The sequence below is a fragment of the Crinia signifera genome, chromosome 6, assembly GCF_055691185.1.
Source record: "Crinia signifera chromosome 6, ASM5569118v1, whole genome shotgun sequence".
In the NCBI taxonomy this organism is placed as follows: Eukaryota; Metazoa; Chordata; class Amphibia; order Anura; family Myobatrachidae; genus Crinia; species Crinia signifera.
Window position 1 is genome coordinate 136,681,888 of NC_139222.1, and position 24,479 is coordinate 136,706,366.

Consider the following 24,479-nt stretch of genomic DNA (forward strand, 5'->3'; position numbering starts at 1 on the left):
AGAGAAAACCACCCCTCACTCCCTTTAACCAGCCAGCTATACCTTCGGAACCAACTGACCCATTTACATGAGACCAGTATGATATTGAAGAACTTTTGAGTGGGCTTCAAATGATTTTGCTCCCGTGAAACTGGGCCATTTGGTTCCAGAGAAAACTGCCCTCAAACAACATGAACAGCCATGAAATTACATTTCAGAAATGGAAAAAAAAGGTTGACCCGCAATATTTCTGGAAGCAAATAACCCATATAGACCAGCCTGGTATCAGATTGAGGGCCCAGCAATTTAGGTTTGACTGACATCAACGTCGAGCTCCTGTGATGCCGGAGGGGGAACTGGCAGCCATTAGAACTGGGTGGGGGTCAGAATTAGCGGGTCCCATGTTATCCTATGGGAAAAATGTTCCAGTTTTGCCTGGCAGTATCTCCGGTTCCCGGGGGGCTAGCAACACGGGGCTGGGCTCATTGGAAAGCTCCAGCCCTCAGCTACAAAATGGGTCTATTTGGAAAGTGAGCCTGGAGCTGTAGCTCCATCAGGCCCATTTTTAATCCGGCCCTGGCTGTTGTTGCAGAGAGGTAGAGAGTTGTGGAAAATTAATAGCATCAGTATTTCTGCGGGTTATAGTAGGCTTGCATGATTTCAATGTCAGTCAGCTTGGGGTAATGAAAGAGAGTGAGAGGGTAATGAGATTGTGATCAGAGAGAGGGAAGCGAGTGTTAGTAAAATCAGAGATTGAGCACAGCCTGGTAAAAACAAGGTCAAGGCAGTTGCCTTCCTCATGAGTAGACCACTGGAAGAGGCCGAGAGAGGAGGTTAAAGAGAGGAGTTTGAAAGCATGTGGAGATTGTGAACTGTCAATAATGATATTGAAGTCACCCAGAATTATGAAATGGGGAGTTAGGCAAATAAATCTGCCAGATATTGAGGTTTGGGAAGCCCAGGTGGGCAATAGATATCAGCAACATGCAGAGAGAAAGGAAAAACAATCATAAAAGAGTGAACTTCAAATAATGTGAATGTGAGTGAAGGAACTGGTGGTAGAACTGTGTCTGTGAAGGATTGGGACAGTAATATACCTACCCCACCTCCTTTACAGTTACCAGGCCTGGAGGTGTGAGTGAAGTGAGCCAGGTTGAAGTTGTGAGAGATGAAGAGGTCATGGATGTATGTTAATTTGTTGCAAACAGAACGTGCATTCAATAGGGCACATTTAAGTTGCTTGGTGGGTGGTGGGAGGCATGTGATATTTATGAGGTTAGCTGAATTTCTATAAGGCTTGGAACCAGTTAAATCTGAGTGGGACAGGTGGTTAGGGCCTGGGTTTGGAGATATGTCACCAGCTTATAAGATTATAATAATGGGACATTGTAGAAAGAACACAATATTAAAGATGCATAAAAATGTGCGCATAATAAAAATAAGTTATTGAAAGACAATTAGATAAAAAATGCAGGTAGATGATGTACTTACATTTTGGCAGAAGGTCATTGTCGATCTTATTGTTTTTGAGGGATGTGTACAGAACACAACGATCTATTGTGCACTGACCCGCTGCCCAGCTGCTAGCAGCCACGGATGCGAGTATAAGCAGAATAATGATCTTCATCTTGAGGTGTTGTGAGGGTAACGTTTGCACTGCTCATATTTATAGCCCAAAGATGTGTCATCATGGAACACTCACTGTGCCAACACCTAACATAACAATAGATGTAAACCCCTCAGGCAAATATTAGCACTGTATTGTTACATTGTTTTGTTTAAAAAAAAAACTGTCATTCCTCTGCTCCATGAAACATAAGGTCATCTTTCCTATTTCCCTCCCTCTTTTGCAGACAGTGGAGGAAACTTTAACCAAACCAGCACAAAGAGCCAGTCAACATGGAGCTCATCAGGATCTACAATGTGATTGACTTATGGGTTTCCTAGTGACGAGCCCCATCCTTCACATAATGGAGGTCAATGTGATCAAATAAACACTTCCACATATCCAATGATTCCATTTTTTGGGGGGAGGGTGGGGGGGGGGGGGTTAACACTTGGGTTGTCTACATGAAATGAAGAGGATGCAATTTACCCTGTAATAGGTAATTGTTTTTTATTTTGACAGGTGAAGACATGAAGGACATGGGGGTTGTAGATAATAATAATGTGTGAGTGTATGTATGTGAGTGTCATTGTACATGTATGCTTTATTACATGTGTGCTTACTACAACATACCTGCTAACTTTGATCCCTCCGGAGGAGGAGGAGGGACACACATATGCAAATCTTTGGGGGGCATGGTGTGGCCTATACTCGTGAGCTGCTGGGCATGCCCCCAGCCCCTACGGCTGCAGGAATAGTGTCTATTCAGGGTGACAGAGGGGGACTCCCAACTGCCCCCCCCCCCCCGCCGCGGGACACTGCCGGCCGTGGGAGGGACGTGGGAACGTCCCAAAATACCAGGAGGTTCCCGCGGTAAGCGGGACAGTTGGGAGGTATGCTACAATGTGTGCAAACTGTGTTTATTGTAATATTTATTTTACAGGGGGGCTACAGGAACCAACGGGCCCTTTAATGTCCCCACATGCTGGTACTTGTGGATCTCTAAGTACCAGCATATGTGTAATGCTTGCTGGGACCTGTAATTTCACCTGAAAAAGACAATATTAGTTCTATTTTGTTACACTTAGAAGCTATGAACTCGGCACCCACTGGCCATGTGTGCTGGGCATAACCCCAGGCTTCAGCTCTGGCCTTAGGTGAAACCCCAGGAATCCCGAGACAGGGATGACTAGTTAGAAGGGTAATAATAAACCCACCATGACCAATATAAACTTATACCCTGGCTGTGGCATTACTTCCCTGGCTAGTGGCGTCCAGTGATGGTTTAAAAAACACCGGAGATCCTTACATTTCTATTTCTCTTGTATTTTTGGAACAAGGACCAGACCGAGAGCCCAGTGCTGGATGTTTAAAGTCCTCATGCACCTCCCCCCCCCCCCCGGTATTTTTAGAACCAGGACTGGTTATGCCTATGGGAGGGGGTTTCCTAATATTAACTATTTCAAAATGTTTACACTAGGGATGCCAATCCCGGGCCACTTCTTCAATCCCGAGATTCTGGATTGAAAAACTGTCAATCCCAGGATTCCCAGAATTCTGGGATTGTCCTCCTGATATGCCCAATGATGAATAAATTACCTCTAGCCATAGGTGGAGGAGGTGAGGTGATTCGGCAGGCCGGAGAGGAGGCAGGTAACTCGGTGTCCGGAGAGACGCAGTGGCGTGGTGGAGGAGGTAAGGTAACTCGGTGTCCGGACAGACGCAGTGGCGTGGTGGAGGAGGAGGGTAACTCGTGTCTGGGCAGATGTGGTGGAGGAGGTGAGGTGACTCGGTGGGCTTGGGAGGAGGCGGATAACTCGGTTCCCGGGTAGACGCGGTGGTGTGGTGGGGGAGGTGAGGTAACTCAGCGGGCTCGGGAGGAGACGGGTACCTCGGCATCTGGGCAGACGCAGTGGCATGGGAAACAGTGTGTGGCTGCGCAGTGTGATGTGATCTTTAACATCATGCTGCGCAGCCACATAACAGAGTGATGTTAGAGGTCACACTGCCGCGTCTGCCAGGACTCCAAGTTACCAGCCTCCTCTCCGGCCCGCTCAGTGCTACATGGTAGAAGGGGATCAAATGCGCATGCGCATTTCGATCTCGTAATCCCAGGATTGGAGCCTCCAATCCCGGGTTTCAAATCCCGGCCAAAAATGCCCTAAATCCCGGGATCCCGCCGATCCCGGTATTGGCATCCCTAGTTTACACAGAGAAGCACTGCACAGACCTCACTGATTTGTGCATGTTTCTTAAAACACAATGCTGATAGGGACGTTAATTTGCAAAGTGCGTATTGACCGATTTTGCTCAAATCAATGATGTGTTTGCAGAAACAATTCTAGATAGATTCATGTGGTACACTGATGTCTATGGAAAATCAGCCTGACTTTGGCCAATGGTGTATTTGGTCATAATCCCTTGTCGAGCCATGTTTTGTACGTCTATTTGATCTACACGCCCGTGTTTGGTGAGTAGTAAATTTCTGAAATTGCAAATACCAACTCAGGCAAACATGGGGATTTGTAAATTTACACCACAGTGTACAATTTATTACATTTCTATGCTGCATATAGATAGGTAATGCAGGCGTTAATTGTGCAATAAAAAATAGTGCAGGGGTTAATTGTATGATAAATAGATTTGGACTATCATGAATTTATTGTGTCAGTAATAATATAATTACACTGCTCAAAAAAATAAAGGGAACAACACAATGTAACTCCAAGTCAATCACACTTCTGTGAAATCAAACTGTCCACTAAGGACAGTTTGACAATCAATTTCACATGCTGTTGTGCAAATGGAATAGACATGTGCTCGCCAGCGCTAGCCTGACTGCCATTAGGTACTGAGATGAGATCCTCAGACCCCTTGTGGGACCATATACTGGTACAATTGGCCCTGGGTTCCTCCTAATGCAAGACAATGCTAGACCTCATGTGGCTGGAGTGTGTCAGCAGTTCCTGCAAGAGGAAAGCATATATACTATGGACTGGCCCGCCCGTTCCCCAGACCTGAATCCAACTGAGCACATCTGGGACATCATGTCTCGCTCTATCCACCAATGCCACATTGCACCACAGACTGTCCAGGAGTTGGCGGATGCTTTAGTTCAGGTCTGGGAGGAGATTCCTCAGGAGACCATCTGCCACCTCATCAGGAGCATGCCCAGGCAATGTAGGGAGGTCATACAGGCACATGGAGGCCACACACACTACTGAGCCTCATTTTGACTTGTTTTAAGGACATTACATCAAAGCTGGATCAGCCTGTAGTGTGTTTTTCCACTTTAATTTTGAGTGTGACTCCAAATCCAGACCTCCATGGGTTGATAAATTTGATTTCCATTGATAATTGTTGTTTGATTTTGTTGTCAGCACATTCAACTATGTAAAGAACAAAGTATTTAATAAGAATATTTCATTCAGATCTAGGATGTGTTATGTTAGTGTTCCCTTTATTTGAGCAGTGTATTTTTAGAAAATCCCTTTTTAGATTCTGCTTCTTAGTACGTATAATTTCAGAATGCCAGTCCTGTCTCCTAAGGCACGTGCAGTGGAAGCTCCTACTGCAAAATAAATGGGACAGACCCTTTCTTACTGCTGGGGAGAAGAAGGACACGTTGCATGAATGAGGTAATTATTGGAGTGAGAAGTGAGCTTGTACATAATGCATGGGTGTGTGTGGGAGGGGGGGGGGGGGGGCATGACTACGTGGAGAGCAGTATAGGGGGCTAATACCTCCTTTACTTTGAGAGAAAAATCCTGGTTATTGCCAGAGTAAATTGTTCTGATCTCTGTGTGAAAGGGTTTGCCCGGGTCCAAGTTGTCAACCCTCAACCTTGGTCATTTCCAGGGTTACTCTCTGTTGAAATCAGGTTGCCTGCAGTGTGAAAGCTGCAATTAAGGATTTTTTTGACCCAGGTTGGAGCTCGCCTCAAGGGAGTGACTAGAGTGACATGCATGGCAGACATGGGTTCATTGTGAAAGAGGTTAACCTAGGAATAACCTGCGACCTAGTAGTTGTGTGAGTGGGGTATAGGACCTAAGACCCAGGTCCAACCTGTGTTCAGGAACCTGTGAAAAAGCAAGGTTGATGCCCTGTATACAGCTGTATTGTCTCATACCTGAAATCATGTACACCTACAGATTAGCGCACATTTTTATCTAATGTACTTATTTCTATCTCATAGGGGGCCAGATTCTCTAAGCTTCAAAAGTGATAAAATGGAGAGTGATAAACAACCAGCCAATCAGTTCTTACCTGCCATGTCACAGACTGTGTTTGAAAAATGTCAGACAGGAGCTGATTGGCTGGCTGTTTATCACTCTCCATTTTATCACTTTTGAAACTTAGAGAATCTGGGCCAGGATGACATAAGTGTAGGGAGCTGCATGGCAAAAATGGCCAATGTACATTTTGCTAGAAGCTATACTGTATATAGGCTTTTAACATGATCACAGTTGGTGCGGCTATTTAAAAACGGAGTGATCCACTCAATCTAGGGGTGATGTATCAAGCAGTGAAACGTATGGAAAACTTGCCCATAGCAACAAATCAACATCCACCTATCATTTTGTAAAGTGTATATGATATCTGCTGCAACAAACCTAAATGGTTGCTATGGGCAACGTCTCCATTATTTACAAAACTTGATACATCAGTTCTTTTATTTTTTAGGATTTTATTCTCGCTATAATGATATTTAGGATATTATACTCACTTATTCATTAATTCATCAATTAATTAATTAATGAATGAATGTATCTGAAAGAATTGGTTCTAGCAACAACCCTGCCGGAACGGCAACGGCACAATTTTTCAGAATTCCGCACATGCACGGTAGAGTCTGAATGGTCAGACTCTACTGTGCTGAGCACCAGAGCGGTGCATTGGCGGCTGGGAGAGAGGAGGGGGCCTGAATGGAGGAGGCTGCAAGTGGGTCTCCTCCTCTCCTAAAGTGCCTATGTATTATTATATATATTTGCTACATATTAGCAGATTCATATTTGCATATTTTAAATTGTCTATATGTGGTTACTGCAATTAGTCTAAGTTCTCCATGGTCTCCTATTTGTCTAGTACAGTTGTATTAGTTATTGCCTACCCATACAAAAAGTAACAGCTGTTTCTCTGCTTATGAAACATTTCTTCAATAGTATATGGACACATTTCATTTGCACAGATTAAAGCTGAAAAATCAATTGTTAATTGTTTATTGTTTCTATTCAATAAAAAGATGACCAGTTCACCTTTCCCAATGTTCTTACCTTAGGCTATAGTACTACCTTCAAAGGTTTGTACAGTATATACAGAACAAGTCATTCTTTTGGGAACAGATAATTCCAACTCAGAGGAGCACACCACAATCACTCCAAACAATTGGACAGAGCGATAAAGGATACAAAGAAATAATTCAAAAACATATATTGTTCTATAGATATATCTAGATTAGAGAATAAAAAAATATTTAATTAGGCTTAATTTACCACTGATTTTCTTATAACCCTTTGAGTCCCAACATCTCTGTGAGAGATGTTTCAAAATATCCGCTAAAAATGCCAGCGTTGCTCACATTTGTTATGTAAATACAAATAAAAATGTTTTGTAAAAAAGATTTTATTTCCTATATAAGGTAAACATTAAAGGTTATTATGATGAATAGAAATGTTTGCTTGGCAACTTTCACATCTAATTTGACAAATTCACTTGGCACTCGAAGGGTTAAATAATTTATAAGGCAGCTAAAGCACATTACAGAATTCTGTATGTGCCTTATCGATTTACCTGTTAGAAAGCTTAAGACTTGTATAAGTAAATTAAAACACTGGTTAACCTTTATTTTTTTTTTTTTTACTTCAATAATTTTTATTGAAAAATTTTAACATTATGAAAAACGGGGAGTTACAGAAAGGAAAAAGGAGGTGGTGGTAAGGTCAGTCAAAAAAAGTCTTAACATAGAATGACATGACATAAGAGGGATAGGGATAGGACTTTATTAATAAGGTCGGTACTTGAGTATTATCACGGGGCCTAGTTTCCTTACGTACGGTACCGTATTGAAATCGCATCGAATGTCACATTATAGTGGAATGCGATGCGTGCGATGCGATTTCAGTACTGCTCCTGTTCCCGCTCCCTGTCATTCCTGCCCCCTGACAGATCCTCTCAGAATCATTCTGAAGTGATTTTCTGACAGGAATGGAAGCATCCCCCAGAGCTGCTGGTGAAGTATCATAAGTAATGCAAATGGCTGTATCTATGAGCATGTTCAGCTTACCTCAGATGGAGGAGGAGGTTATCCACTTCTTCCAGCAGCATGATCTCCTTCCGCTGACGCAGAATTGCGCTAATGGGCACATTATGCGGCTGTCAGTGAAGTAGTGTATGTGGCGGTGCCATCTGAAAGCATGCCGTCTCAAAGTGAGCCTCAGAGCGGCCACTTGGTTTCAAGGGTGCCGCTTATCCTTTGTCATCTTGGTGTGCTTCATATATTCCTGGGCCCAGGAGCCCACATTCATCGACTACTGTGAGCGGCAGCTGGAGATATCAAAGAAGATAGTGGTCCTGTATAACAGATGGATGCGGGAGGCTTGCACCATGGACCTCATGGCGCAGCCACAGCGGCGTATTAGCGGTCCAGGGCACATCGTGGAGGTCGATGAGAGCTTTTTTGTCAAGCGTAAGAGCAATGTCGGCCGTACGTTACCACAGCAGTGGATTTTGGGGGGAATTTGTCGTCAAACTGGACAGTCTTTCCTCACCATGGTGCCTAGACGTGATGCCACCACTTTGATGGCGGCTATAAATGAAAATATTGAGCCCGGCACTACTATTTTTTCAGACTGCTGGTGGGTGTTGCAAGTGGCTGGTTATCAGCATGCCCAAGTAAACCACAGATTTATTTTTATTGACCCAGACACAGGGGTTCATACTCAGAATGTGAAGCGTCTTTGGGGTGCATGCAAATGGTGCAATAAGCGCCAAAGAGGCACAGCACGCCACCATCTCCAGTCATATTTACAAGAGTTTATGTGGCAAAAAACTTTGGGTGGTGATAACCCTTTTGAACGCATCCTTAGAGCATTTACGCTCCTTCCTAAAGCTGATTGACTGCTGTTTGACATATTTTCTTTCATTATTTTTCTTCATTAATGTTGTGATTCTTTGTTATTGTTATCATTATTATTGTAATTAATGTGATTAATTCATTATGCTTTTTCATTCAAATTTATTAAGTAAATTACAGTTATTTGTTAACACATGTCATCATTACTGTGTTAGATGTATGATATTGCAGGTGTGAATGTGTTCCTAAAACACCACCACTATCCACGCCACCTCGAAGCGTGGCGAGCGGCGGTAGAACGCATCCTCCGACCATGCCACCCCGAAGCGTAGCGAGCGGCGGCGGAATGCGTCCTCCGACCTTTTCATACCCCCACTATCCACGTCGGCGGGGAGTTGACTTTATTTTCAAGCCCGAAACGTGGCGAGCGCAGCGAGCCCCACGAGGGGACGCATTTTACTTTACATGTATTACGCGTCACCTCGTGGGGCTCGCTGCGCTCGCCACACTTTATAAAATCAACTATACGCCAACGTGGATAGTGGGGGTATGAAAAGGTCAGAGGACGCATTCCGACGTCCCTCGCGGGGCTCTCTGCGCTTGCCACGCTTTGGGGGTGGCGTGCATAGTGTTGGTGATGCAAAACAATGGCATAGCTGATTAAAATAGTAAGCACCCATCACATGTCATAGCATCAGTGCTTCTACAATTAAATATCGGATCGCATCCACTGTATGGTGCCATGTGATCCCATGCGATATTTAATTGTATAAGTACTCTTGTGCACTAAATATGCACATCGGATCATATCTCATAGCATGGGTGCTTATACAATGAAATATTGCATTGCATCGGATAGCACCCTGTCTATGGTGCCATCCTATCCCATGCGATATTTCATTGTATAAGCACTTCTGTGCACTTAATATGGACATTGCATCGCATTGCATCGCACGGCACCATACATACTGTGCGATCCGATGCAATGCGGTTTTAGTACGAAGAATAGCCCTGTACGATGTAAGTACCATAAGGTCAAAAATTCCTTTCCAAAATTATGTTATATTTGGGCAGGACCAAAAGACGTGAAACTGATGGCCGACCTCCCCTGCTTACAGAATTTCAAACAGGAAGGCCAGATCATATCGCCAAATAGGTTGTTGGTACTGCGGAGGTGATGGAGAGGCTATTCCACCAGTGGCTAAGTTGATAATATTGTAGTCTATCTGTGTTGGGTAGGGAAAAGCGCTTCTGTAAATCTGAGAATGAGCTAAAGACATGGCCATTCAACAAGTCGCCCAGCAAATTAATCCCTCTTTTGATCCATTCATTTGGATTTCAATTGGGAATAATACAAGCTACAGTATGTAGGGATATTAGAGGTAAGTTATTCAAATTGTTAGTGAGGGTGTGGATCAGTCTGTCTCAAATAGCCAGTGAAGCATGAGTAGATGGGTGTAGGTTTAAGGTTTTGTGGCGTAGGTTAGGGGGTAGCCAGAATAAGTCCCTCAAGGGAAACCTAGGGAAAGCCATCTCCTCTAGACACGTCCACTTCCTAACTACAGTTTGGGTGAAGAGATGTTTAAGTTGAGCCAGGAGAGAAACTTCTTGGTATAGTTGGTTATCCTTTATAACATTAAAAATAAGTCAACACAATTTTCTGGCAGCCACAGAAGAGGCCAGAAGATGCCGGAATCAAAACAGAAGATGCCATCACCCAGTGCCGGATTTAGGGCTTAGGCACAACATTTTTTGGCATCCCCCCCATTTGCCATAAATACATACAACAGGTGCACACACACATATCCATACGCACAATACATACAGCAAACATACACAACAAATACCCCCGCCACGCACAGACAGACATAGTATACATACACTAAAGTACACATGGTCTGACCACATTATTGACGCAAAGTACTGCACCACTTACTTGTAAATTAACTATTTAGACTATAGTTCTAATTTAATTTGGACGATAGCCTTTATACAGTACTAATGTAAAAAAAAAAGGTTTTCTTGTGCTTTCTTTTTTCATGGCTGATTGTTCTCCTCTTCCTCGTGTGTCTATTAGGTCCCCCCCCATAACTTGTGTCGATTACTGTGTGTCCCTCTCATATGTTTTGCTCTCTTCACCCATGTTTTTCTCTTCCCTATCCCGCTGCCTCTGCTCCTCATTCATTCCCCTCTCCACGGGTCTTCTTTCTACAATCAGTGCAGCCTGAGCAGACCTAGCACTGAAATAGTCAGGAGGAAAGACACAGAGGCGCCAGGCTCTTCCAGAACTGTGTCAATGGCATCTCTTCTCTTCTGGAGCGGAATCCATTTTAAGCCCCAAGAAGCACATACTAAGCCCCCGCCAGCATGGTTCCTTAGCTGCAGATGGCCCCCACCTCAGACATGCATATCCCTGGAGCCTCCCTCATCTGCTGCAGGTACACACACTGCCGGAGAGAACGGTATGCAGACTGGGCTGAGCACAGGGATGGGGGGTTCCTGGCTCTACTCACCCTAAGACGGGCAGGATAGAAGTTGCTGTGCTTGTCCTGCAGCAGCTGCTGTCATAGCCTGGACGGGGGGCAGGCAGCTTGCTGGGGAGTGGCTGCGTGTGATGTGCAGGGGGTTACAGAGGCTGGTGATCTGCTGTGCTGGTGAAGGGGGGTAGAGACAGCTGTGCACCCCCTCTCTCAACTGCTGCAAGCATGCAATCGGGAAGCACGGTATGTGGAGGGTGAGACTCATTTCCCAGGGGATGGGGGGGTAGGGGGAGAAGCCATTGGTGTGCGGAGCAGGGGAGAGGGGGTGCTGTTGGGACCCATAGACCATGATAATATAGGGTAGGGATTGGCTGTCCGGTTGGCCTGCTCTGATTGGCTGGAGGCCGGCAACACATTTTAAATACAGCTTGCACGCTCTGTCTCCATGGCTGCCTGGCACCTTCCTAAATGTGGCACCTTAACTCAGCAGCATACCCAGTGTAATGGTCAGACCGCCTGCCGCCGGTGCCGTTCTTAGGCCCGTGACAAATTCGACCCTGCCGTCACCTCCTGGACGAAGAAAAGAATAGGTGCCGCCACTGGCCAGGATGGGCCAGTGGCCATAGAAGGCTCTGAGATAGCTGCAGTGGAGGAAATCAAAATAGCTAATAAAGCACCACACTGCAGGTTCTCCTACTCTCTTCCTAGACCACCAGGGAATGGGCAATAGGCCACATAGTCAAGCCCTTTTTTGCCTTTGGGTATGTACTTGGGCTCTGTCAGCCCATGCGGTATTAGTCAAGTACTCCATTCCCGTGGATGTTAGTTTGTCCTTCTAGGCCCATGGCCCATTTCAGCCAAGCATTATGCTTGTGGGCCCAGTGTAGCCAGGCATTAGGCCCATGGGCATCAGAACCGGGCCCTCCAGGTCTGTGGACGTTATAGTCTGGCCCATCAGGCTCAAGGCCCCATTGGCCAGGCATTAGACCCGTGGCCACTTCAAGGCATTAGGCTTGGGCTGATTCGGAGATCACAGGAAAAGGAATGATCTGGGCGCTATGCCCAGGGCACTCATTGGGTCCAGATAGGCAGGCCCACAGACCTGATCACTAATTAGTAATCAGGAGCACTAGGCTCAGGTATGAAAAAGTTTCCCTTGGGTGGTTGGGGTTAAGAGGTGAACAGGCAGTGCAGCTGTCATCTCTCTCATCCCGAGTAGGATTAGTGGGAACATCCAAGGGGATTTATGAGCTGGCCAGCTCTAGCCAGGTAGTTAGGGATCTAAAGAGACAGCACAATTCCTATTATTGTACTGTGGTGTTATTGTAAATGTTGTTTTCCATGCAGGGCAGAGTGTGTTTTAATATGTTAATTTATTGTCTCTATGGGCCAGATGTACTAAGCTTCAAAAGTGATAAAATGGCGAGTGTTAAACAGCCAGCCAATCAGCTCCTACCTGCCATGTCACACACTGTGTTTAAAAAATGTCAGGCAGGAGATGATTGGTTGGTTGTTTACCACTCTCCATTTTATCACTTTTGAAGCTTAGTGCATCTGGCCCTATGCCTTTTAACTGAAATTTAACAACTCCTTGATTAGTAGTGGCTTACACCACCTGTGTGGTGAACGGTTCAATTCCAAACTGGGTCACAGTTCTAAGCGGTGTACCTCAGGGTTCGGTGTTGGGAACAAGAATCTTTAACATATTTAGTAATAATCCTGTGGATGGTTTAGCATTAATGGGGCAGATGTATTATAGCGGCGCTTATCGCGCAGCTATAATACTTCCTGCTTCGTCTTAGCGAGGCGAAGCAGGAAGGGACATCGACAAGATGTATTAACATCTTGTCTGCCGAAGCGGGGGAGCGCTAAATCCCCCCTCCGGCGATGTCCCCTCCTGGAGATAGCGCATCAGTTTACACTGATGTGCTGTCTCCTGTCCCCCGGCCGGCTCGACTGGGCATGCCAAAACCGGCATCGTGCGGAATGGTCAGTGACAGCGACAGCGCCCCTGTCCTTTACTGCATCCCAGCTACTTCATACATGGGGGAGAAGCGGTATCAGTGCACATAACGTGTGCTGATACCCCTTATCCCCATAACGAATGTTCATACATCTGCCCCAATGTTTCAGATTTTGCAAATGACACCACACTGTGTAAGGTTATACAATCCGACCAGGATGTCACCACTTTACAGAGGGACTTATACAAACTGGGACTTATACAAAAAAATTATTTTTTTAATTAGTCTTATTGTGGTCACATTCTCTCATGCACCCTGTTTTAACCTATAGTGCATAGCTTATGTTAACCCGTTCCCTAGATGATTAGTGACAGGTATGTTGGTAACTGCTCACCTATAAAAGCACAGTCTGCTGTGAGCTTTAGACCAGGTAGCATGCCTGGAATCAAGCATTGATGTGATGGCTATGTGTGTTGTGGCCATTTTGAGTGATAGTGTTGGGACCTGCGGAGGGGTGGGGTCCCGTGAAGGGGGCTGCAGGCTTGGATGCATTGATCAATTCATGAACCAAATCTCCACTATTTATTTTCAGTTAACTTAGTATATGTATATATATATATATATATATATATATATATATATATATATATATATATATTAGCGATGTGCACCGGCCACTTTTCGTGTTTTGGGGTCTGATTACCTTCAGGTTTTGGGTTCTAATGGGTTTTGCCAAAACACCCCCTAAACGTTTTGTGTTTGAATTTTTGGGTTTTGGGTTCTGATTTTTTTTATCACTTTTTGAAGCTTGATACATCTGGCCCGCTGTATGAATTGTGTGCTGGTCTGCAATGTGTATGCCATTCTTTTATATACCCAGTGTTGTGTAAACTCTTAAATAACAGCAAGTCACAAATATTATTGGTGTGCAAAGTTTAATAGGTCATATCATCCACAGAAGGACATTGAATATGAAGATGACAGCAGGTTTGGTTATATATAGACAAGAAATACAATTTTATATAGGTAGAATCTGAATCTTTTTGTCAGTTTTCACTCAGTGGGTTCAGCTAACATCCTTGTAAATATGGTTTGAGATCTTTGTCCGCACAGTTGTTTACCCAATCAGGCCTTTGGGGAAGAGAAAGAAAAAAAAAATAGATAAGACAATTATCTATACAAATTAGCTCAATGGTGACATTTAGGTTACGCCTCAGCTACTGTAGTGTATACTATACATTTTAGGGATTACTGTGCAGTAGAGACACTGTTAGGAGAAATTTTGAAGCAAAAAGATAGCATAAGGACCACAGGCACTCTCGCTGCTCATATATTGCAAGTATAGTCAGAAAACTGAGGGAGAGACAAGTACATTTACAGAGGAGAAAGTCCTCACAGAACTCTCAAAACTGAAAGTGGATAAATCAATGGGGCCAGATGGGATACATCCAAGGATACTAAAAGAGCTTAAAGGGGAGCTGGTAAAACCAATAACAGAATTATTCAACCAGTCACTAGCTACTGGAGTAATCCCAGAGGACTGGAAAACAGCGAATGTAGTCCCACTGCACAAAAGTGGAAGCAAGGAAGAGGTAAGCAACTATCGACCAGTGAGCCTTACATCAGTAGTAGGGAAATTGATGGAAACACTCTTAAAACAAAGAGTTGTAGAATATCTCAAAACCAGCAATTTACAGGATCCAAAATAGCATGGGTTTACTGGGGGAAGATCATGTCAAACAAATCTTATTGACTTTTTTGACTGGGTGACTAAAGTAATAGATCAAGGTGGGTCTGTAGATGTAGCTTATCTAGACTTTAGTAAAGCTTTTGACACTGTCCCACATCGCAGACTGTTAAATAAACTTGAAAGCTTGGGATTGGATTCTAAGATAGTTGAATGGATAAGAGCGTGGTTGCAGGACAGAAAACAGAGAGTTGTAGTAAACGGAGTACAGTCAAAGGAGGGAAAGGTTACAAGTGGAGTACCCCAGGGATCTGTACTTGGACCGGTGCTTTTTAATATCTTTATTGGTGATATTGCAAATGGAATTGAGGGTAAAATGTGCCTTTTTGCAGATGACACAAAGGTATGCAACAGGGTAGACACACCCGGTGGGGTAAAACAAATGATTGAGGATCTAGGCAGATTAGAGAAATGGTCAAGAGAATGGCAACTACAGTTTAATGCCAAAAAATGCAAAATCATGCACTTAGGTCTCAGAAATCCAAAGACTCAATATAGTATAAATGGCACTATAATGGAAACTACTGAGGAAGAGAGGGATCTATGTGTCACTATTTCAGGGGACTTAAAAGCAGGTAGGCAATGTAACAAAGCAATGAAGAAGGCAAGTCAGATGCTTGGTTGCATAGGGAGAGGTATCAGCAGTAGAAAGAAAGAAGTAATAATGCCACTGTATAGGTCATTGGTACGACCTCACCTAGAGTATTGTGTTCAGTTCTGGAGGCCATATCTCCAGAAGGATATAAATACATTAGAGACTGTACAAAGAAGAGCAACTAAAATGGTGCATGGCCTACATCACAAAACGTACCAGGAAAGACTAAAAGATCTTAATATGTATACTTTAGAGCAGAGAAGGGAAAGGGGGGACATGATAGAAACTTTCATATATATAAAGGGCTTTAACAAGGTACAGGTGGGAGACATTCTTCACAGGAAGAGGAGCAACAGAACACGAGGGAGGACATGCACTGAAACTAGAGGGAGGAAGATTCAGGGGAAATGTGAGGAAGAATTTTTTCACAGAAAGAGTAGTAGATAAGTGGAATAGCCTCCCAACAGAGGTGGTAGACGCAAATACAGTAGTACAATTTCAACATGCTTGGGATAAGCATATTGATATCCTTACAAAAAAATAAGGATCAAATATGGTTTGAGGTAACATGTTTAAAAAAAGGGGCAGACTAGATGGGCCAAGTGGTTCTTATCTGCCGTCAAATTCTATATTACATTTATTTATAATAACATCAAACAAGACACAAAAGGACAACATGTAAAATATCCAAAGTACTGTTACTAGAGTCAGTAATAATTGAGGGATTCAGGGATGTCTCTAACTCAGGCCTGATGATGGAGCCACAGGTCATCAGGCCTGGGTTAGGGACATCCCTTATTACTGACTCTAGTAACAGTACTTTGGATATTTTACATGTTGTCCTTTTTTGTCTTGTTTAATGTTTATTTTTTATAAATAAATTGTTTTTAATATATGTGAGCAGCGAGAGCGCCTGTTGTCCTTACACTATCTTTTTACTTCAAAATTTCTCTTTGGCATAAGGGACAGCAAGTAAGGTACTGGGGCGGCTCAGCCAAATGGAGGAAAGGTGTCTGAAAACACATTATTATTATGTTTTGACTAATTTACTTTCATTGCTGTTGAATAGCAGGTCTCCAGAGCAGCCCTGATACTGACATACTGTATGTCCTCTAATATCTATACTTGTTAATCTTTTGATTTAATTAGAAGAGAACAAATCAGTGTACCTATAATGCCGACTTGTTATGTCTAGTATAATCAATTAATTTTGTTTATTTCAAATTGTGATTGAATATAAGTAATGAGAAAAGAGTTCACACCTTTAGCAACATGGTACAACTGTATTACTGTAATTGACAATGTGTTGCTGCAAATAATTATTACAATTCCCAAAAGGGCCCATGAGCTCTGATAATGCACTGAAGTTCTCATTTCTACCATATTCTTGATCTTGGATATACTAATATTATTTAGGAATATAATTTGTATACTTCTCTCTTAATAAACAGTAAATGCTAAATGCTTCAAAAAGATGACAAATTCACGGCCGTTCTCGGCAAAACGGGCCAAACAGATTTTAAAGTAGGGCCCATTCTGTCGATCTGCCTCTTCAAAGCTGTCGGGAAAGACCACATTGAATAGGCGCCTGCCGTTATTTCCCCTGTTGAAAATAGCGGGGATTGAATACCCCCTGGTTGTTTACCCTGTCATAAAAGCCATCAGAAATTAAGACCAAACAAAAAACAAATGACAAACAAAAAGTTAATTTACCCCTAAGACCAATAAATGCATACAAGCCAAATATCATTTTAATTACTGTTTAAAACTATCAATTGTATATTTTCGTGCCATATCTGGCTTAGCAAGTTCTGCAATCTCAAACTCTTTTATGAAATGCAGGATGAAATACAGGGCTGAGGGACTGAAGGGGTCTGAGAACCCATTTTAATATACATTTCAAAGCCAGATTCTGCAAAATTATGTGGCCTACACATGAGGTGACTGTTCTGAGTGATCTGAGTGATACTAGAATGCTCAGATCGCTCATCAAGGTCACTTAGCACACACTACTGCACAGCGATGTGTCAGCGATGTGTCAGCGATGTGTGCTGAGTAATCTATCTGGGACAGTGTTCTCCAGTGAGAACACTAGACCTGACTGGTGATCTGAATAGGTTTATCCTACATGCAGGATCTTAATCGCCTGGAAAAACACACCATAGCCCCTACACACAGAGATCTAGGGTCATTTTCTAAGCGATCTAGTCACATCACTTAGAAAATGGGCTGAAATTGCCCTGGGTGTAGGCCCCATTATGCATCATGCACATTCATCTATCTGGTAAACTCTAGAGTTACCATACTGACCATCCCACTGTAATGGTTATTGTAAGATGGAAAGAATAATACATTAGAGGAGAGTCTATCTCTACTAGACAAATTCTTGTTTAACCCTTTCAGGTCTAATGTCTAGTCAGGCTCAACAGCCCTAGCACTAATAGCAGATGGTGAGCCACTTTAAAATAAGAATATTAACATAGTTCAACATTGAATATAGACCAATTTTGAATTAAAAAAAATTACAATTAATTGAAACACTTAAACCAGACTGTTTGAATTGCAAAAAAAAATTAGCACTGTAAAGGGTTAAACACTATGTAAAACAATATACATATATAACACATACCAAGCCTTGAATCCTCTATCTTGGTAAATTTTCATAGCACATTGTATATCATCTTTTAGATTTAAATCCTGTAGGTCTAGAGAAAATAGAAAGAAATCTGATAAATTTCCTCCTCCAAAAAAAATGGTTCTCTTCCATGCATACAGTTAAGACATATAAAGAAACACCCATTTCACATTTGGCTAGAAACAGTCAAAATAAACACCATAAACATACAGGAAGATATATATATATATATATGTTCACTATAGCGCATGTACAGTCTGCAAAGTCACTAGATGCTGCAACTTAGAATAAGGCCCTTTTTTATGCAGCTTTTAGAGCCAGATACATCTCAAGATGTATCCAGCTCTGCAAAGATAGCATATCCACTAGTTTTATGCCAGAAGGAAACATTACCATATACTTCAAGTTGAAGCCAAGAGATAGCATTAGTATATGCAATTGGATTTCCCCAGGAGATGTGGCTTGTCAGTGGTAATAATACATTTAAAGGGGTTGAGTATGGGAGAAAGGCACTTAGAATGCAGGCAGTCACAATAGGCCAAATCTAGTAGCCTCCAGGATGGCCATGCATGATGCCGATTGAACTCAAAAGTTTTTTTTTAAAAGGGGCAGTCATTTACAAGTCTGAGAGGCTATTACATTTGGAAGCTGACATTTAACTGCACCCCAACACCAAGAATATCAGCACTTGGTGCCAGATACACCATACCTCCCAACTTTCTGAACATTAGAATAGGGTCACTCGCGCGGCTTCACCGCACGAGCGTCCGAAAAGGTGGCAAATTAGGGCGCGGTTTATGCAAATTAGGCTGCGCCCCCATTTTTGACCGCGACCGTTTTTGACCGCATGCGCACAGCGTCTATTCTGTGAGATTAGGGGGGACTCCCAACTGCCCCCCGCAGCGGGACACTGCCGGCCGTGGGATGGACGCGGGAACGTCCCCAAAAATCGGGACGTTCCCACGTTCAGCGGGACAGTTAGGAGGTATGGATACACTAAGCTGCAAAAGTGATAAAATGGATAGTGATAAACAGCAAGCCAATCAGCTCCTACCTGCCATGTCACAGACTGTGTTTGAAAAATGTCAGGCAGGAGCTGATTGGTTGGTTGTTTATCACTCTCCATTATATCACTTTTTGAAGCTTAGTGCATCTGGCCCTTGGTGAGTAAGTCAACAAACCCTTTCCCAACCCTAACCGTATACGTCCCTTCATGCAGCATAAAACGAAACAATCCCTACTTCACTCTTAACCCTAACCCTACCAGCCCACTTACACACCCCCGGCAGCCTAACTGTAAAACTTCCTAGTATATGTATGTTTAAGGTGATGACTGTCTGGATTCTGTCCATCCATCAGGATGACCCCTACATCCCATCTAAAGTTACAGTACCCAATGTGTATAAAATATAGTACTTTAATGAAGTACAGTACTGTACACATTACAGAGCCTGTACCAAGACAATGTTAATAATAAATTATACAGTATGTTTGTATTTACACAATAAATGCAGATGCAAATACAAAATAAAAATGTGAATTAAGTTCAATTAATAACAGGAATGCACTGCATTCCACTTTATAAACTGAAATCTGCTTTCATTCTGATCCCCAATTGCATATATCAATAAAGAATGCAAGACGTTTACAGCAGTCACAACCGGTGGGACCAAAGCCTATGTAGCCAATCAGAAGTGGCTGCCTTTTGTAAAGTCATCATTGAATATTGTGTACCAGGGATCAAGAACTCCCAAATTATACCTCATGACAAGAACATATGCATCTTCATTGTTCTCTACATGAGCCACTCTTGTACCCTTATTTTACTGGGCCACAGCTGGCACGCCCTCTCCATCTCTCATTCCAACTCCTTTCTTACTACAGTGGTTGTCCAATATTGGATCATCATCTTTAATATGTCAATCCCTTGTGGTAAATACAGTAGAGGCAGGTCACATTTTTCTAATATTAATGTTCTCGACAGTAACTCTACAGCTGACAGCAGGATATTACATTGAATGCAATCCTCTGTACAGGGCTGCATGGACCTCTATCGGATAGGACAGAATAAATGAAGTTCTCCAGTGTGGTGGTGGTGGTTACTATATTTTCTTTCCAGGGATAGTATAGAAATAATCATTTTCGAAGGGTGAAGGTGGCAAGCCCAGTTTTTATTGTTATCACACATAAGTTAAAACCAATGTGTGTGATTATGAAATATATATGATTTCTCCATCTGCTTTTCCTTACCACGTCCTCTCTCATTTTGTTTTTTATTTCCTACTATATTATAAATCAAGGTTGCCCATTTGTTTTCTCTGATTTTACAAATAATAATAATGACAATAATAATACCGTAATTCTTATTGTGCCAGATACTTATGACACACTCCAGTTTCTAATAAGCGAACGGGGCATACTTCAATAGATACATTTAAATAGCTGCCCTCTCTTCAATGGACCTGTCCCCTGGTTTTGAAACTGAGAATACTGAGATATATGCTTACGTGAACATGGTAGTTTGCAAAGGTTCTTGCTTTCACATTTATCGCTTTGACAATATTCCCCCTCGCTGATCTGGAAGATGCCGTGAAGCCCAACACTTTTTTGCTGAAGAATGTTAAACCCACTGGCATGATCAGCTAGGCACATAACTGCAGAGAGAGAGAGAGAGAGAGAGAGAGAGAGAGAACATCCACATATTGTTACATTGTGCAGCTGTTAGATTATACATGTGAGCAAAAGGAGATGTCACCTACTGTTGAATATTCACAATACAGAAATGACAAAATATTAAAGTTGCAGCCAAAACATTAAAAAAATGTTTGATAAACAATAAGATAAAGAAGCAAATTGGATATATACTTACAGTTTGCCACAAGGTCATCTGGCATATTACTATTCTTGAGTAATCTGAAGGCAACGCATCTATCTACTGAGCACTGACCCGCTGCCCAGCTGCTAGCAGCCACGGATGCTATTATAAGCAGAATAATGATTTTCATCTTGAGGTGTTGTAAGGGTAACACTTGCACTGCTCATATTTATAGCTCAAAGATGTGTCATCATGGAACACTCACTGTGCCAACACCTAACATAACAATGGATGTAAATCCCTCAGGCAAAATTAGCATTGTATTGTTACATTGTTTTGCTAAAATCAAAGAAAAGTTATAAAATGTATTTTTTTTGTCATTGTGAATTAAAATATAAAGGGTTAAAATATCAGTTTAGTCAAAGCCCCTACAAAAGGTATATTTATGCCAGGTTACGGACATTATGGGGGGGTCTTGAATTGGCCATTCAGTATTGAGACTTAGGTACAGTATTTTCACCCGTTTCTGAGTGCATTTTCGCCCATGCCCTCTTACCTTTTTTGGGGGGAGGGAAATCAGCATGGGCAAGAATGGCCCCAAAAGTGGACAAAAATACAAGGATAAGTGTCAAAATCGCAGATGCATGTGATTTTCCACCATGCTGGATTTTTGGATCAGTCAAAAAAATTGGCACAGGCATTGAATAGAAGCCAAACTTCCCGATCGCAGAGACCTGTGGTCAATATAAAGGTTGGGCGGGGGCAAACACAGCCTCCGCTGCTGTCTGCTGTACTGTGCAGACAGCAGCAAAGCCAGGAAGGAGGTGAATGGATGCCTCTGTGTGGCATCCATTCACCTCGGCGGCTAGGGGGTGCACAGAGGATGAGGGCAGCCCAGCAGCTTACCTTGGTGATGGGCTTGCCCCCAGCGCGGTGGTCCCAACTTGGCAATATGGCGGTCCTGGTGCATGGAGATTATGTAATCTCCAAGTGCTGCACCTTGCAACCGTGTGCAGTGTAAACGGTGCCGGCTCGGGAATATTCCAGGTTGGCACTGAGGTGTAAATGGGGAAAATCCCAATTCTGACCCAGATTGGAACCAAATACCGGGTGGGATCGAGGATTTTGGTGTAAAAGCGGTATCATTCAGGTTCCCCTTTCCTTGTTCAAGATTTCCTACCTGTTTGCCCACCATGATACTGAGGACACCTCCAATTGTCTGGGTGAGTGTCCACTTTCAGTGTTTGGGATTCTGGTAAATTGTGATCTTAATTTTTATTTTGATGCTCCTGTCACATTTAAATCTGAATCTCCTTTCTTATTGCAGAGAACATTGTGTGAATTTATTAATTTGCTTTTAAATTGCAGTCTTTCTGTAATGCTGTACTTCCAATACAATAATGATAGTCATAAGCAGTGTATTCATTTGTTTGTATTGCTACACCATACATGATATATTGCTGCCACCATTTAGTGTGACCCTAACCCTTCCTTCATGCAACATAACCTTAAACCCCACTTTTAAGTGCCTGGTCCTAACCGTCCCTCCTCACAGCCTAACCCCTCCCTCCCCCATCCCCACAGCTTGTACCTAGGACTGCAAGTCCCAAGAGGATCCTCCAATAAAATTCCAATTCATGGAGATTAGGATCCCCCTCTACCCAGAGGAGGCTCCACTCCAGAAACTCATTGCTCCCAATAAACCTACAGCAAGTGAGAATCTACACTATTGAGTGTTTGAGATTTGCTATTGGGGATTGGCAATACTTCTACAGGTCACTCTAGGTGCGGGACTTTGCACCCACCAATCCAACACCATTGTTAGAGACTGCTACAATTTCACGGTACCATTTATGCTGACCACATGTGTCATCAAATTTTATGTCATATTATGATGTTTTTATATTTATTAATATTATTATTTTAAATAATTAAATAAATAGCATTTATTTTACTATCCCATGGTATTTAATCTCTCCTCATAACAGTGCTGTATACCTCTGTTGTTTTTTCACCTACCATTTAGTGGGATTCCCCCACACCACAAAGCAGCTTGATTGACACACAACAGCGACTGTGTTCCCCTAGGGGAAATTTGCTATATCTAAATTCGCTGCTAATTCCCAAACCATACACCCCCCAACCCCCAGGCTAACACTAGCCCACCCTGCATACTTTAGATCTGGTTGGCAGTAGTCAGGATTCTGGCATCTGTATCCTAAGCAGTGTCAGGATTTTGTCATTGGGCTCCTGGCTGCTAGTTGGGATGTATTTGTCAGAATTCTCAAGGTTACAATTGAGCACTTTATATGAGGAGTCACCCAATAGCAGCTGCTTTAATTGTGGTAGCAGTCAATCCTCCCAAGAGCAACAATTATACTATGCAGATGTGGAGTACACATGAGCATAAAAAGCAGTTTTAATAAATATACACAATTTTAATAAAGCATTAAAATATATAAAAACATTTTTTTAAATGCCCTAAGCCTATAGAGAGTTAATTAGAAAAAATCTGCTGTTTATAGGGATTTTGACTGAGTATTTTGATTTTATGCCTTTTACCAAAACTCACTACCCTGAGAACTTATGTTATGAGGCCTAGCTTACTAAGCAATAGAAATGCATACTAAAGTAAAAGGTAAAATAAAGAAAAATTAGAAAAGGGAAACATTAGCAGCCAGATGTATCAAGCAAGTGATAAAGTTGAGAATCACAAACAACCAGCCAATCAGCTCCTAACTGCCATGCTACAGGCTGCATTTGAAAAATGTCAGGTAGGAGCTGATTGGCTTGTGGTTATCACCCTTTTTTTTACTTTTTGAAGCTTGATGCAGCTTCTAAATCACTTGCTGGCAGGGTTTCTTTGTTCTAACAGAGATTATGGGGAAGGGGGGTATTCAATCTCCGCTGCTATTTACAATGGGGGAAATAGCGGCAGCTGTCTATTCAATGCTGTCTTGCCTGACAGCATTGAAGAGGCAGATCGACAGAATGGTCCCGACTTTAACTGTTAAAGTAGGGCCCATTTTGTCAACGGACAAATCTCGACAATCCATCGCCGTTTACGCGGCCACCACATTGAATCCCGCCTGGCGATATGCGGTCGAGCAAAACAAAAACGGGCCAGGGTCACGGCTGTTGGGACAAATAGACAATTGTGACCCGGGATTGAATACCCCCAATAGGTACAGTATCAGTTTCTTTAATTTTTTAATGGCTATTATTCATTACTATATCAAATGCTATTTCACTGTCTGTGGCTTCAACTTATTTTAGATATTTTCTAGAAAATGCATATTTGTTATTTATATATACAGTATCAGCTATTTTGTTATCATTTTATGGTACTTGTGTATTTTGGCGGCGCCCATCACATCGCATACCATAACGCATGCGATGGTATGCGATGCGACGCGATATCGTGCCATAGTGTGCGATGGCATACAATTTTCAAATTGTATGCCATTGTACATGGCATACAATGCCATACGATGCGATGCGATTAAACATTGTATAAGCACCCTAATGGGTGCTTACAATGTTAAATGCACCCCCACGCCAACCCCCACTATAAACGTGAACCCGA

At 42.7% G+C, this 24,479-nt stretch overlaps 1 protein-coding gene and 1 long non-coding RNA gene across 2 annotated transcripts in view; one reads left to right on the top strand and one right to left on the bottom strand.

Annotated features, from left to right (window-relative positions):
- The window catches only part of LOC146008241 (uncharacterized), a 42,863-nt gene extending 40,863 nt beyond the window's left edge, over positions 1-2,000 (top strand). The window contains exon 7 of the long non-coding RNA XR_014444485.1: positions 1,833-2,000. This is a non-coding gene — a long non-coding RNA (uncharacterized LOC146008241). The remainder of the gene's footprint in view (positions 1-1,832) is intronic.
- Positions 2,001-14,035: 12,035 nt separating this feature from the next.
- Positions 14,036-21,934, bottom strand: LOC146007091 (lysozyme C, milk isozyme-like). Its single transcript, XM_083145473.1, has 4 exons — positions 20,948-21,934; positions 20,586-20,732; positions 18,073-18,148; positions 14,036-14,232 (listed from the first exon to the last, which is right to left on the bottom strand). Exons 1-4 carry the CDS (start codon positions 21,081-21,083, stop codon positions 14,172-14,174), a joined length of 420 nt encoding a protein of 139 aa, XP_083001599.1. The 5' UTR covers positions 21,084-21,934; the 3' UTR covers positions 14,036-14,171.
- Between the last annotated feature and the right edge of the window lie 2,545 nt (positions 21,935-24,479).

Excerpts from the sequence above, each read along its gene's own strand:
- LOC146007091 (XM_083145473.1), bottom strand. The coding sequence starts at position 21,083 with ATGAAAATCATTATTCTGCTTATAATAGCATCCGTGGCTGCTAGCAGC. Across the intron at positions 20,733-20,947 it reads AGATGACCTTGTGGCAAACT|TTATGTGCCTAGCTGATCAT; the intron begins GTAAGTATATAT and ends CTCTCTCTGCAG. Across the intron at positions 14,233-18,072 it reads GATAGAGGATTCAAGGCTTG|GCCTGATTGGGTAAACAACT; the intron begins GTATGTGTTATA and ends TCTTCCCCAAAG.